Source organism: Parasteatoda tepidariorum, chromosome 6, assembly GCF_043381705.1.
Source record: "Parasteatoda tepidariorum isolate YZ-2023 chromosome 6, CAS_Ptep_4.0, whole genome shotgun sequence".
Taxonomy (NCBI): domain Eukaryota; kingdom Metazoa; phylum Arthropoda; class Arachnida; order Araneae; family Theridiidae; genus Parasteatoda; species Parasteatoda tepidariorum.
The window spans coordinates 61,022,421-61,038,937 of NC_092209.1; the positions used below are offsets into that span (position 1 = coordinate 61,022,421).

Sequence of the window (16,517 nt, forward strand, 5' to 3'; positions counted from 1 at the left end):
AGGAACTTCAGATTTGCGGAATTCCGAAAATTCCACAAATATTTAAGATTTTCAAAAATTTGACTCTATTTTTTGAAAACTCATTTTAAAATTTCTCATGCAATGAATATTAATAGATTCAATGTAAAAAAATATATAGCTGTAATTGACCAAAAACAGGTTTCAACGAAAACAAACAATATCAATGATCTCGATCAACTGTAATTACCGACCTTGTACTTGGTTACTGGTCATTGCGAAGGCTATCTGTTCAGCTTGGAATTCATCCAAAATTTGTTATTGGTTGTCATAAATTATTAACAATGCCAAATGCCCCAAGAGAATCAGTGTCAATGTGTTTATTAAAACTCGGTAGTGCTATTTAACAATATCTTAATAATAGCAGGCGCTAAAAGTATCTGATAAAAATTATCTAGTCACAGCAAAACTACCAAAAATTCTAATAGTTAACTAACACAAACATAAAAATAACTAATTTATGATTGTTAGGATCATTACGTGAGGGAATTTTTATAAAATTGTATAGGGACAATATAGATTGTGCAATGATACTGAATCATCGATAAAGAACAGAATTACAAATTTGTATTATGTTGTTGAATAAATACATACCGGGTCTCCGAAAAGTACGGAAAAGTTAAACTATGTCCAGAAATATTCATAGAGTTTAAATTTTAAAAAAAACATCAGTAAATATTTATATTGAAATATTTTTAAAAGATTTATTAAATTACAGAAAATTCAACTACCACTTTCAACTCTCTAGTTACAACTTCTAAATCTTAAATACATGATCTCATTTTTTCACAAATTTGGATTGTTCAGAAAAAATTCATTCAACTATGCTGAAATGTGAATCTACCATGTACAAATTTACAATTTTGCATAACAAAATGAATTTTCTGAAAATATTTCACAATCGCACTTTTAGAGTTTTTAAACGATGAATATTTCTCGAGATACATGATCTTTTCTGTACTTTACGGACACCTGATACGTGTCCATTCATCAACACAATACAACTTTGTAATTCCGTTCTTTTTTTCAGTTTGTACGCGTTTATTTATCAACATAATACAATTTTGTAATTCGATCCGTTCCTTTTTGATGAACATGTATTATTATAACTCAATCTATATTGTATTATGTTACTATTTTATTTAAAAAAAATCTATCAAGTCATTCGTCAGATATCAAGACGATAATCAATCTCCCTTTATGCCTTAGGAAACATCTCTAAAGTAGCAGTTTCAGTTCTAGTTATCATTCAATTTTTTAGGTGGCTGATATCAATTATTGTTTCACAGCAATTCTTTGTGAAGAAAAAACTTACAGCCTTTCACTAAACTTTTACACAAGAATTATTTCTACGCATTCAAATTTAATTTTACTCTCTTTTAATTTAATTTAATAAAATTATGAAGAAGAAAATTAATAGTTTTTCACTAATGCGAAACATTAGAGGAAAGAGGAATACTTTAAAGCTGATGTTTTGTGCTATTTTTAACGAATTTGTTTTAAATTTTCTAGATGAAATTTTTGTTTTTAACTAAAACTTGCTCTAAAAATTTTGTTTTGATATTTTTACAGTTAAAATAAGAAAATGCAAAGCAAAAAAAAAAAAAAAAAAAAAAAAAAAAAAAAAAAAAAAAACGATTTTTTTTTTTTCTTTTAAATTTCCGATGAGCTGCACAATCGGTCTTGCCGATGAGCAGATCTAGTGCGTTCTACAGTGGTGGTATCCACTCTTTCAGGACCACAACGGGTGAGATACCGTTGGTCATGTTAATTTGGACGTCTACTTTCTGCCACACTAGATGGCAGCACCGAGACTATTTGGATGCTAAAGTGCACTAGGATTTTAATTTTGGCATAAATGCCAAGAGCCAATAAGGCACTCCAGGGATCTTTTACATGCCGCATAATCATACGACATGGCCTCTGAGGATTTTCAGCATCCCGAAAATCTGGTGTCTGGGCCGGGGATCGACCCGCAGACAACGACAAACCAACTGCACCACCCAGCCACAAAAATGAAAAATAAAAATATCTATATATCTCTGCGGATATTAAAGCTAGGGCCAAGTATATATGTTTCATGTGTCAAATATCCCCTAGATGGCGCTAAAGAGTTTCTTACATGAAATAGCGTTGTGATTTTGCGCTGGGACATATATATCCCACCAGTATTTTTCATTGAGACAGATATATCCCATTCGTATTCTTCATTGGGATTGTTATGTCCATTCATACTTTATTCATATTTTCTCAAATAAACAAGAAAAAGGAACAAATATGAGTTGTCCAATGCGTAATGTCGGGTTATGCAAAGATTGCTTCACCCTGTATCATACCATGTAAAAAAAAAGTCCATATAATACATTTTTTCGGAATGATAGCGTGTGCTTGTAGATGATGTGCTTGTAGTAAGTCGATCACTACAGGTGGGACATATGTATCCCACCATTAAGAACGGCTGAGACATATATGTCCCAGCCTCTAAATTGATAACCGCTTGTCAGAAAAATCCCAAATACTAAATTTGCCTTATTTGTGACCTATTTAGTTTTTTTGAATAATAAACGGGACAAAGGGACAAAAAAAATCATTTTTTAAGATTCGTAGTCAAAGGGTTAAGCAATTAAGTTGAGGAGAAAGACCTAGCTCTTATGGAAAAATGTTTTGCAATCTCTGGAACACCTTGCATAGCCAACTGAGGGGAGAAATTTTCATTTCAACAGCCCTATATTTTGTATAAATTAATTATGGTAGTCACATAATTTTAATTTTCAATATCTTACTTGCTCTATTATTATTTCTGGGGTATGATCGTCCATTTCCTGATGTTGGTCCACCAAAGTTGATATATTCACAAGAAGTTCTGGAATTTCACTTTCTTTCAGTTGGTAGCGGTAAAGATGGTCATTCAGCTGAACTTTGCTGGGGCCACTTTGACTTGGACTGATTTCACTTGTCGAAGCAGAGTCTTGGTTCCGTGGTTCTACTGTGGTTTCGGGTGATTTGGTTGGGGCGGGAAATAAAATGTGGTTATGTCGGTGACGATTTGAAGCTTTTTGCAAAATAGCAGGTGGCGTTGCTACAACTGATGGAGTTGTGAGATTAGAGTCATGCCCTGTAAATGGAGAAGAAGCAATCGATAAACACAATTAAAAAAATTGAATAGTTTTTTTTTTAAAAAAAAAAGAATAAGAAGCTTTTTCTTTTGTGAAAATGGGATACCTGCAAGTGATGTCGTGTGGGTATCTCGATCTTGATTGGTTGTTGAATGATGGAATTTGTTACCATTAACAACTGTTCTTTCCATTTTATTTCGAGTAAGCCAAGACCGTCAAGTATCAATTCTTTTAAGTGATACATTCTAAATTCTTTCACAAAGATTTTTTTCTCAAAGATTTCAATTCTTTCACTGTATATTCACACAGATACTTAAAACAAATACAGGCGCGAAGTCATGTGGAACATAAGCAAACTAATTATGAATCGAAGTTGCCAGGTACACAAAGCAAAAATTTATCACGGTTACAATAAAATACATAAACAAATAATAAATCTAAGTTTAAAAAAAAGAAGTAGACGAGAACGAATTATATTTCAATTATTTCGATGGCAGTACGGCTCTGTATTCAATTAATTTCACGTTAATTAACGTTCTAATTTATGTGGGAGAAACTAGTCTCAGCTTAACCGCGCTATTTAGATTACAAACGATCAGCTGGCGTTGAAGTCATAGATCAAATGTGAGGGTATGGGAGGTTTTCTTCAAGTGCAAGTACCCAATTGAAGAGTCTTAAATGAAACAAGCAGTAAAAATGAATGGAAAAATTGTCGCTATTTACCTTTTAAAGTCGGGAGATCAATATGATCTATCTTCTTCGCATGTTCGTGGGTGTCATGAATATTCCTATTTGGGTTATCTTTGTGAGCTGCGACATCATGATCACTTATAATGATATTTCCTAGTCCCAGACTTTCTAATAAATGTTCAAACCCTAAAAAACAAAATAAATATACTAATGCTTCAAAGTAACTGATTTATTCGTACAATAAATAATAAAACTGTTCTGTTACTAACGCAATGTTATGAAAGTGATCCAATTATTGGTTACTGAGCAACAAAATTATAAAAGCAACAAAAATATCCCTTTTAAACTGAAACTTTAAGTCGAAATTTGAAAACCAAAAGTTATAATCAAATTTTAGCGTAAACTTTAAATGCGACGTATAAGGTCTGCAACAGAGTTCAATTATAACAAGTTTCTGCTATTTTAACTAACTGTAACAGTTATTCACAGCAATTAACTTCTGATATTGCTTGGCGTTTCAGCTATAGGCCTATTTTGTTTTGATTTTTATCACAACAAACTTAATGAGAAAGACTGCAAAAACTTTTTGGTCGGGTAGGGTAAACTAACCAGTGAAGGAACACTTAAGCTTCGCTTGCCTTTTAAAAAATCATATTAAATTCAAAATTGGCAATTTTAGTTAAATGACAGTGTCAGCATATTTGTTACCGATTGCAAATTATGTAAAAAAAATTGTAGAGAACTTACATAATATTGTTTTACAGTTTTGGAGGTTCAAATAACAAGTAGTAAGAAGACCAAGTGAAGGAACAGCTCTTATCAATGAAGGAACACAAAATTTCCCAGTAAGGGAACACTTAATTTTGGATATTTTTTAATGCTCTTTATGAATTTATAAGCCCTACAAACATTTAAAAGCAAGCCTATTCTTGAAATTATGACATATAAATACTTGGAAAATGTTAACTTTTTTTTAATCATGAATTGAAAATTAAAGTGTCAACTTATTAGCACATACTGTTCATTCACTGGGAAATCTATGCCCAGTAAACGAACATGCCTGTTCCCTCACTAGTTAGAAGTTGTTTTTCGTATTTTTAACATACTTTTCACGCGGAACATCACTAAAGATACAAGAAAATTAAAGTTTATCTTTTATTTTCATTAACTTAGAAAAAAAAACTAGTAAAGGAACACTTGTTCCTTCACTGGTTTTTCATCGCTTGGTGATCTAGTGAATAAACACCCCCTTATCTCAGTACTTTATTATGCTATGATGCTTAAAAAAATAAAGCGTAACTTCAATTACCATATTTTGAATTCTCTTTTTCACAGTGAGAAAAATTAAACTATTACATGCAATTAATTCCACTTCAAGCATATAAATACAAACACTCTCCTTATAATTTTTTTAAAGAAACAAGGCGTTGCAGAGATAATAACAAATTCTAAAATTTTTCCAGAGAAGTCTATTTGACCAGGTAATCCAAAACATTGTTAGATTACTTCCTATTGTTTGGCAGTAAGCTACTGTTACCAATCAATCTAAAGAAAAACTTTCAAATTCTTATTTTTAATCAATATGTATGAAATGTTCCTTCACTGGTTGATTTACCCTATTTGAATTTATCATGCTAATAGTGCGTGATATTGATCTGAAACGTTACTTGCGTTTTGTGAAAGAAATTTTGCTTTTGTCAGAATTATATTTAGAACATATTTCTTTTTAGATATTTGAAGTTTCATTCACTAATTTAGCTGGAAATTTTTTTGACAAATAAGGTTAAGGAATGGAATAAGAGAATGTTTTGTTTTTTTTTCATTTCGGATAATTATATGTCTGTTAAAACTTAAATTTTTATCCCACTTTTCAATCAGAGTTGAACAAAAAGCAATTGATTACAAGTCATTAGTTATTTGTAATCATAAATGATTCAACCACAATTACAAACTTTTTCCTTGTGATTATAATCAATCATAACTTTTGATTACATTCATATTTACAACTCATTCATATTTACGACATTTGATTCATATTTACAACTATTATTAAACAGAGATTAGAAGTCATAATAAATTTACAATTACATTTCATAGATATAAGTAACAGTGATTATATGTAGTCTTAATTGCAAACAGAGTAAGTTATTGTTATTTTTGTAATCAATTAAATTATGACCAACTCTGTTTTTAACTTAGTTTTTGTAGGAATTAGATTGCTAAATGCAATTGTATATTTTTTTAAATCTTCATCTATTTTCATTTACACAAAACTAATAGCTTAATCATTGTTAATTTTATTTTCTAAAATTCTTTTTGTCCTCATAGTTTTCAAGAGACACAAGAGACAATTTCCAATCTATTTTCAACATTAACGGTAAAAAAAAATTTAAAACTACATTAAAGTGAAGGTCTTAACAGAGCGTTTTTTTTCACTACCTTGTTAGATTTGTTGTGCCTTTTTTTTAGCAGCAGAAACAAGTTGAAGGAGTACTATCTTTGAAATAAGATAGATATGACTTATATGGACATGAAAATGAAGCTAACTTTACAAAGTTAATAAATCGAGGTGATCAACTATTTAAATAATCCTTTCATTTGTGAATAGTTAAATAGAAAAACAATTTTTAATATAGTAGTTTTGAAACCTATTAAAGAAAATTAAAAATCTAAATTCCTACTTATAATTTTATTTCAGACATGAAAAATGCATTCAGCATTGCAATTACCTTCAAAGGTCATTTGACCTTCGTGGCCGTATTTTGTAAATATCTCATGTAAAAAAAATCGATGGTCTGACACTGGTGGTGCTGCAGAAGGAGTGACATGTGATTCCTCTTTATTGTGGTCAGCTGCAGATAAGTGACCAGATACTTCATGAAAAGAAAGAAGAAAGCCAAAAAGAATCAACCTCTTACAGCCCATGATTCGTCTTCAGGTTCTACCAAGACTTCTACATAAAGAAAACATGTTTTATATATGATCAACGAATCAAATGAAAGTCTAAATAAGTTTGTGAATGACAAAAAAAATTATATTTTGCATAGAAGCAAACATGTTCTCAGTCTTATAGAATGCTTACATGCATTTTTAATTGCTTCTGATGACAATACCTATCATTAGGAAGGCAACAGTGGATGACCAAAGGGGTATGTGACCTGTAATCATTCTTTAGTCAGGCCATTCTTACCATGATGAGTAAAGCGACATCACAACTAAAGATAATAAATAGCTAATGATCGATTTAATAACCACAATCGTCCGTTATAAGGTTATTTTATTAATGGTCGTTATAAAGTTATTTTAAAGAAGCTGTTAAAACTCTTGTCCTAAGTTCTAACAGAAAACTACCACAAATACTTACTCAACATTAATAAACGAGAATATTTTTTTTATTATGACAAAATCATATGTAATATAACATCTTAATTATCTATAATGTAAAGTTAATTAGAACTTCTTAATCTCTTGTATCTCGAATTCGAAATGTACCACGAGTTTAAATCATTTATTCATTCGCTATTCTAGAGCGAATGATTCAGATCGAACCTTATAACGGGTGTTAAATTTACATTGATTTTATAAAATGGCAAACAGAAATTTTTTTATTGTTATAATGGAAAAGTCGATGCAATAGAAATCATGCTAGATTACACAGACTTTATAAACTTCGCCTGTATTCTTCCATTAGAATCTTGTCGGGAAATTCTAGAGCCATCGATTGCATTCTTGATTGCAATAAGGCAACATTCTATCATTGTATGACACTATTTTTAAAGCACTTATTCAGCAATTACTAAAAGGTGTTCTGCGAACACTATGTTTCTATGAAAGGATCAAAAAAGTTTTTGGATTTTCAAAATTTGGATTTATAAAAATGTATCTATATTTATATTAAATCAATTATTCAATATTTATTTCATTTTTGTTCATGAAATTATTCATGCAAGATCTAATAAAAAAATTTATTTAAAAACATATTTTTCTATAATAATATATTGAACGAAAATATATGAACAAATATGATTTCCTATCACATCTTTCAATTCAAAGAAAATAACGAAATTCAACAATATATAAACTTGTTTCTTCTGATAACCATTCGCAATGTTCATAACTTTATTTAACCGTATTAAACTTTTGCTTAAACAAAAATCATAATTTCGCTTATAAACTAATTTATTAATTTAATTGTTTGTACTACCTTATTGTAAGACTATTATTAATTAAATAAAAAAAATTATAACTCACATAAAATATTTTTAAAATCATCAGTGATGTTTCTTTGGTTAATATGTTTACGACTGCAAATGAACTTTATTTATTAAGTCGAGGTTTCTTCAAATGAAAATTGATCACATAAGCTTCCGTAGCCGGAAAAAAAAATTGAGGACCGCTGCTCTAATCTAATACCTAAAAATTAATTTTTTTTTATTTAGTAGCAACAATTTTTGCACCAGGAGATTTTTATGAATGAAAGAATGATTATGCTCACTCTGTATTCACAAAATAAAAGAAAAATAGTTTGTTTTCTAATACCCCACCTAAAACTGCGAATAGGGTTACTTATACGATTTTTTTTTGAAAATCAATAGTACATTAATTAATAATAGACCATCCTCTCGCATTTTCCCACCTTCTTTCATAAGAAGCGTTTTTAAACATATTTTAATCAAATGCACTTGAAACAAAAATCTATTAAAATATTTTTTAAAGTAAAGAAAAAAATTAAATGCTTTCTTGAATGTTACTATACTTTATAAAAAAAAAAGGTCAACCTTTAATTTACAGTTTGTACCATAAATTCCTTTTAACTTGATGTGTTTTTAAAATTCGTTTAATAAAGTTACACGAAATAAAGCTTATCAACTGAACCGTTTCAACTATTAATATTTAGGAAAAAAATTCAACTAATTATATTTAAGAATTAGTGTATATTTATTCGCGTTTAAATTATTTTTCTTCACACATTTTTTTGTTTCATAAAAGATATTTGTAAGCTCGTTTGAAAATTGACAATTTAAGTATCTACATTTTCTGTTACTTTGAAAATGTAATTTTTTTTACAACAGTAAAGTTCCAAATCGAACTAAAATCCATCAGAAAAAACATTTATTCAGAAGACAAGCACAAAAAATAATTATTATTATTTACAATAATGAGTGTGAAGTGCTTGTGTTGAGGCTTTAGGAAAAAAAAACTATTAGTCAAAACAAGCATTTTTAAAACAATTTCTAATTGAAAGAATTATCAGCCAAACCAAGCAATTTGATTTTTTTTTTAAATTTCCAATTAAAAAAAGAACTTTTTGAAGAACAATGATAAGTTACTCAGTTCACTTTAGAAATTCTTTTTAAACATGCTAATGAAATAGGATCATTTCAAAAAAGTGAAATCTTCCGAAAATTAAATTAATTATCCTTAATTTACTTAGCTAATAGATAATTATCTTGAGTTAATTGAAAACTCTTCTCTCATCAAAACAACGAATGGTGCAAAAATGTATGATTGAGATATTTTCCGAAGAAATCCATAGTATAATATTCAAAATTTCTGATAATTTGTAAATACTTATTCAAAAGCAATAACATTAACGCATTTTTATTACTGAAAGTAGGATTTTAATAACAAATATAATAGTTTGTTTTAATGACTAAAAGTCATCGAAAAATGACTCGCTTAATTCCACGTATTGTCTGCAGTTATTTGTTTAACATTAATTTAAATTTAAAAATATACAAATATATTATTATGAGATACTTTATATGCATTAAAATATTACTAAATATTAATAATAATTACAATAAATATGACATCAGTTTACGATAAAACATCGATTATGATTTAATACTTATAAATGAAACTTTTTGCCACACAAATATACCAAACTCCAAATCCTTTATAAACAATTAATGTTTTATTAGTTTACGATTAAACATCAATTATGGTTTAACTATGATCAATAAAACTGCATGCCACAAAAATGTACCAAATCGTCGCTTAAAGTATAATTAACGATTCAAAAACTATATAAAAATAATGAAATGTAATATAGTAACCTAGAATATAATGACCTATAATATAGTAATCTACAAATAAATGAAAATCATTTGATTTCGGCCGATTGGAATGAAAACTAAGTTGTAAGATTACGAAATACAAAAATTACACACAATTGCTATATTCGTTGTAATAGAATCAAAGAAAACAAAATACAAACCATTCTAATCTTGTAATATCGATACTTGATCAGATTTCGAATATTTTAATATTTATCTTTTTCAACCACTTTATGCGAAGTGGTTCACACGGCACCCCCTTTTTCGAGAAGCCGCTAAAGATACAAAAAGTTCTCGGGGGCACTTTGCATTTTCTACACTGATATGAGAAAAGAAACGGCTGCGAGCCGTTCAAAAGTTATCAGTTAGTCCAATTCAAACACCACTTCACCTGATACAGGAAATGTTATTGAAAAAGAGATCATCTACCTTAGATCGAAATTTTTATTGATATTTCAGTGTCAATAATCTTTTTCAAGAGCAGATAAGGCAATATTTATGCCAGAAATTAATCATTTTTAAATCTTTAAGGATTGGTAAAAATCCAAAATAAACAAGTTGAGACACATTTTAGTGACTTTGTAAAAATACATTTTTGATTGCATAGCAACGTCAGGAAGCTGTGTATAAAATACCGCCTTTTTTGAGGACTTTGGAAAATTATTTATATTGTTTACGCTATTACAGCCAATCATATATTGTAATAAAATCTTAACCGAATTTAAAATTTAATTTTTGCAGTTTTGCAAAAATTGAAATTTATAGATGTAAAAAAGGAAGAATTTTGTATACAACATACTTTAACACTAAAAATTGCTTTATTTAGAGACTATTATGAGTAATTTATGTTTCGAAACTTGGAAAGTAGCTTATTAAATTTTTTTTAAAAAAACTATTTTTAAAATCTTACTTATATTGCGATTTATGAATGTATAAACACATCAAGTCATCTAGAATGGACGTCACCACGTCAAGCAAAACCTATTCGTCTAAACGTCTCGTCTAGCAACTCTCGAGAATGAGCGTGCCTATCTTCGAGCTCTCTTGAAACACGTCTACTTTTATTGCTACCTTCATATTTTAAGTAAATGAAGTTTCATATCAGTGGAACTCTGGGGCTCTATTTAAGGCTCAAGGGGGTTTCGAGATTTTAAACTTTTTAAACCAGCAATGATTTTTGAAACCTATCACTATACACATATCCAAACAAGAAGCTATTATTTCCTTGATATTTCGGTTATTTTAATGAAACTATTTAAGTTAAGTAACAATAAAAAATGTTATAAATTTTTTTTAAAAAATCTTAAAATAATAATATATTAAATAAATAATGAGCATGATATGATAGGTATGTACTTTATTTACGTCCAACTAGAGCTGCACAATGGGTTATTGGCGACGGTCTGGGAAAAATCCCTGAGGGTGATCAGAAGACATGCTATCTCAATTTTGATCCTCTGCAGAGGGGTTGGCTCCGTTGCTTTGGTAGCCCGACGACCTGCTCGCGAAGTCTAGCACTTTACGATAGAACAATTTAACGAGGACCGATACCGCGCACCCTCGATCCCTAGGCAGGCTGATCAAAGTGGTCACTCACCCGCTTGCTGACAACAGCCAGTGATGTTTGACTTCGGTGTTCTACTGGGAACCGTGTCTTTACTTAAAATATCCAACATAATTTTTTTTTTGCCGAAATTAAATAAAAAGGATTAAAAACATATTTAGAATCTTCTCCTCCCTGTCTCCACCCCTTAGATATTTGAATTCGATCAAGAGAGAAAGGACCTTTTAAAACTGAGTTCTCGAAAACTTTTTTCCGTTTGTTAGAATGCTGAAAACAATAAACAAAAATTTCAATTAAATAAAAAATAAATGAAGGATGCTGTGGTGATAACACTTCTGAAAAGCATCGATCTTCTAAATAATTACAAGTATTTTAAAATAAAACAATAAGTTATAAATATTTTGAACAAATCTAATCATCAAATTGTTTTGTGAATTCTAATTAAAAATTATAGTATGTATTTGTAGTTGTAAATCCTATTACAATTTGTGTATGTAATAACAACTAATATATGTCATTACAAAATGTATATGTAGTTGTATTGTATGTAGTTGCATTGTAATTGTATGTAATTTTATACGTAAATGTCATATGTATGTAAATATCGTTGTATATATAAATATTGTGTTTGTAATTGCATATTGTAAGTATGTATTTGTAATTATAAACAAAATAGTACTAGATTACAAATTTAAATTTTTTAAATAAGTTTCAACAGCTACACTTTTCTTTCATTATACGTAAGAAGCATTTAGTCATAACGTTTTAATCCTTCGTGCTATAAATTTAATTATTTTGTGCAATTAAACTGATTCGAAAATTCAAATACAAAAGCTTTAAAAGTGAAATTAAAAATAAATATTTTAACTTTAAAAAATTTATAAGGGAAATGCATTTGCGTACATTCATTTTGCCATTTTTGTTTTTATTTTTTAGCATAGCTGAGCGCATTACTTAAGATTTTAACAAGTTAAAAATATTCGATAAAAAAAATTTCTATTTAGTGTTCAAAATAGATGTCAAATGGTAACAACAAAATTATAATTTTAAAAGAAACTATGCAGAACTAACCTTTCAATCCTTAACCTAGGAATTCAAATCATCAAATTGAAGAAATGTTAATGAAATAGGTTGATAACTGCTGAATATTTGTCCTAATTTAGAAAGTTTTTGAAAACATTTCAAAGTTCAATTTTTTTAATGACTTCAAAAGATAATTTTTTTTAAATAACTGAAACGAACGAAAAAGTAAATTTTCAATCGTGCAAAGTTTTTTTTTTAAATATAGCTTGTAACTAAAATGTACAATGCGATGAAAAAAAAACGGACCACCCTGAATAACTTCTGATCTAATCTCCACGTTCTTGGACTCAATCTTAATGGTTCGAGGGGGAGACTTATAAGTTAATTAATTAGCTCAGCAATGATTTGATAAAATCCGGTTGAACAGTTCCTGAAAAATCGAATTTTAAGGATGTCGCATATTTAAAATTCGATTTCTCAGGAACTATTCAGCCGATTACCCTCTAATTTTGCATTTTGCCATGTAAAATACATACTTTAAAATGACATAAAAAATTGTATACCTTACAATTCAAAATGCTTCCGACTATTATTATTTATTAAAATAATAAAATATAATAAATATTTACTAAAAGTTTTTTTTGAGAGGAATTATCTTTGGATAATTGAATGAATTTTATAATTGTCTGCAAAAATTTTTCAAGCCCTAAAAAAGTTCTCGAGATATGACGAAATACGCAAAAAGTAAAATTAACACTAAGGTGTCCAAATTTTGGATCGCTCTCCTGATCAAACTATGGGGACCATATTTCACAGATCCTCTATCCGCTATATTTCGGGGGACAGAAACCAGAATCCGTTGAAAAAAAGTTTTCCTTTGTTGAAGAAGTACGTTTTTGTGTCTGATTTCTCAACTTAAAATATCGTCTGCACTTATTAATTAGCATATTTGAAGTTACCCTTTCAAATCATTAAGATTGAGTTCTAAAGCGTGAAGATCCAATCAATTCATCAAAAGTTATTGAGAGTGTCCGTTTTTTTTTTTTTTTTTTTTTTTTTTTTTTTTTTTTTTTNTTTTTTTTTTTTTTGGCGCACTGTGCAATAATGTTAATCCATATTTAATGTATAATATGTAATTTTAATCAAAATTCAATGAAAAGTTAAAATATGTCATTTAAAAAAATACTTAACTAAATAGAGGAAGAAATTCAAACTGATCATAATTTTGCACACTTGTCATCTCTTTTAAATCCATATGTAGCGCCATTTTTTGCTCATAAAATCTACACGCTAAAATAATACTATTCACTGAACTAAAGGCATTGCACTACTAAACAATTTGAAGATATGATGACTTATCATTAATTCGAACGATTTTAAGCTGGTTTATCAAAAGAATCGGAAGAATATTCTAGTCATTTTCTAGACATTAATTCTAAAAAAAACACTACTAATCCCACAATCGACAATTCATTCTAGATAGTAAGTTTAAGAAGTTAATATTAATAAAGATTTATTTCGAAAAAAAGTATATATTTTTTAGGGAAAACTTTTTTTGAAACCCCTTTAAAAATGCATTTATTGTTTTGAATTTTACAATACTTTTGCATCTTTAAAAAGTTTACTAAAAAGGCTTACAGCTCATCTATGAGTAACATTTTATAATTTAAAAAGTTTTAAAATTCCTGTTCCTAATTTTTGATGTAACCGGAAACACTACATGTCCCAATGTTCTAAATTTGTCCATTTTGAATAAAAAATTTCAGTGATTTGTTTTCAGCACTTTTGTAGGTTAAATTTCTTGCATTTGTTTTATTATAGTTTTAAAAAGAAATTATTAAGAAAAAATCTATCGCAATCTTACAAATTTCATATCGACAAACTGAAGAACTTGGCAGGGAGGTAAGGATTATCTTAAAGATTGAGAATCGCTAGTAACTTATGTCCAGAAATGTCTCGCACCCCTCATGGTTGTTCGTGCGCACATTTGAAACGGTACTTTTATTTCGTAAAATTATTTTAGTCTTTTGCTAATTTTACATTTTTTGAAAATACTGCAAAAAAGCCGGATTGTGCGAAAAAATGCAAAATTACTATTTGGCGTAATTTTATATTTCTGCGGCCAGCTTGGCGTGCGTGACAAGTTAGGCGTCAAATCATTAAACTACGATAAATCTCTCATAAATATTATCTTTATTCATGCAAAGAGATATATTTATGATAAAATTTGGTAAACACGATTGAATTTTGTCTTAAATTCCAATCTTATTCTAACTACATTGAATCATCAATTCTAGATAATGTCTAGTAATAATTATATTACTAGACATTATCTTGAATTGATGATTCAACATCGTGTGGTCAAAATTATCTAAACTTTTCGCTTTTGACCAACGTTCTAAAAAGATTTTTTTACCATTTTTAAGACCAATGTTTAACTAAATATCTATGTAACATCAGCTTTATATGCAAAAGCTAAAGAAATATTACATTTAAGTAGTTTTTCGCGTTTTTGGTTTTAAAAAAAATTACTGAAATTAATTAGTACTGTTGATTTTTCAAAACGATGCAGTTTTTTTTTAATAAAATGTTAGAGACATAAAGTAGAAAAAATATTCATTGAGCTCAGAAATTTAACATACCGCTAATGAGATTGAGAAAGAAGTTATAAATCTCAATGTTAGAGCAAATGCAGTTACACTGTACAATTTACGGTTTTAAACCAGTAGCTGGGTTTATCGTTCAAAACCGTAAAATTTACAGTGCAAACCCGTAGCCTAAACGGTTTTTATTATACATGAGCAAATTTTTTCTCAAAAATTATGAAAAAAATCAGTAAGCTGACTGGTTTTTAACAGTAACAAAGCAAGTTTTCCAACAAAACTTACGACGTCTGTTGTCTCAATAGATTTTTACCATATGAAAACAAGTTTTCTCTGTGAAAGTTACGAAGTAAATCTGTACTCTATGCAGATGTGAATATTTCACGATTGCAAAATTTGTATCGACCAGTCATCCCTGGGATTTGAACATGGAACACTTCATTGGAAGGAGCGGTTCACGTGTTTTATAATAAAGAAATAGTGATAGTCAGAATTTCACTTCAATGTTGTATTGATTTGACTAAGTCGAACACTCAATTTTATTTATTCGAAGTTAGAAAGTAATTTTTAAAAAGTTAAAGCACGTACAGAAAATAATCGTAAAATGATTGCAGAAAAGGTTAAGTTATATTATGAAATGTAAAAATACACGGCAAAAAGTAGAATTTCTACTGACGGTTTTGATCCTTTTGTGATAAGAGTGAAAAATAGGGAAAAAACCGTTTTGTCAACAAAACTTCCTTAAACCGTAAAATATACGGAAAAATACCGTAAAAACAAAGGGTATTTTTTGCAGTGTAATTTCTAGTAAATCGTTCTTCATGTAATAAATAACACATTTTTACTTACTTTTGGCACTTTCAACGCAGTCACAGAAATTCTTCAGTAGAATAAAACTTAAATCACTTCGTGTAAGTAAAGAGAAACCATCAGAATCCAGGCTATATGAAAGGTGAAAACCATATTGTTTCGAAGAAGCGTAAATGGTTACAAAGGAAAAATGATTTCGTATCCATCATGGCAGGATGCTGCATTATTAAATTGAACCTAAATGCTCATCATGACGTCAAAAAAATCTCTCCCCTCGTCAAACCCTTCCTTAGAAATATGATTAATTCAATTTCTATTTCATTTTTTTATCGTTTCTATGAAACCAATCAAGGAAATTATGCACAATTTGAAAATAAAGTGAATCAAATGGGTAAAAATTGACAGTTTCAACAAAAAAAAAATTTTTTTTTTAATTTTTTTATTGTTTCTATCAATCAAGGAAATTATGCACAATTTGAAAATAAAGTTATTCAATTGGGTAAAAATTGACAGTTTCAACAAAAGAAAAAAAAATTTTTAATTTTTTTATTGTTTCTATCAATCAAGGAAATTATGCACAATTTGAAAATAAAGTAATTCAAATGGGTAAAAATTGACAGTTTCAACAAAAGAA

General features: G+C 28.7%; 1 protein-coding gene across 3 annotated transcripts in view; it reads right to left on the reverse strand.

Moving 5' to 3' along the window:
• LOC107447357 (zinc transporter ZIP10) overlaps positions 1 to 16,517 on the reverse strand; it is a 47,545-nt gene that overhangs the window by 20,163 nt on the left and 10,865 nt on the right. Inside the window, exons 1-4 of one of the 3 annotated variants that reach the window (XM_016062244.4) lie at positions 15,923 to 16,064; positions 6,554 to 6,777; positions 3,858 to 4,010; positions 2,802 to 3,133 (exon numbers count right to left, since the gene is read on the reverse strand). In XM_016062244.4, the coding sequence (XP_015917730.1) occupies positions 2,802 to 3,133; positions 3,858 to 4,010; positions 6,554 to 6,749 (681 nt within the window). In that variant the 5' untranslated portion in view covers positions 6,750 to 6,777; positions 15,923 to 16,064. Of the gene's footprint in view, positions 1 to 2,801; positions 3,134 to 3,857; positions 4,011 to 6,553; positions 6,778 to 10,044; positions 10,304 to 15,922; positions 16,065 to 16,517 lie in introns of those variants that run through there. The other 2 variants (XM_016062242.4, XM_016062243.4) reach the window with 2 other exon arrangements.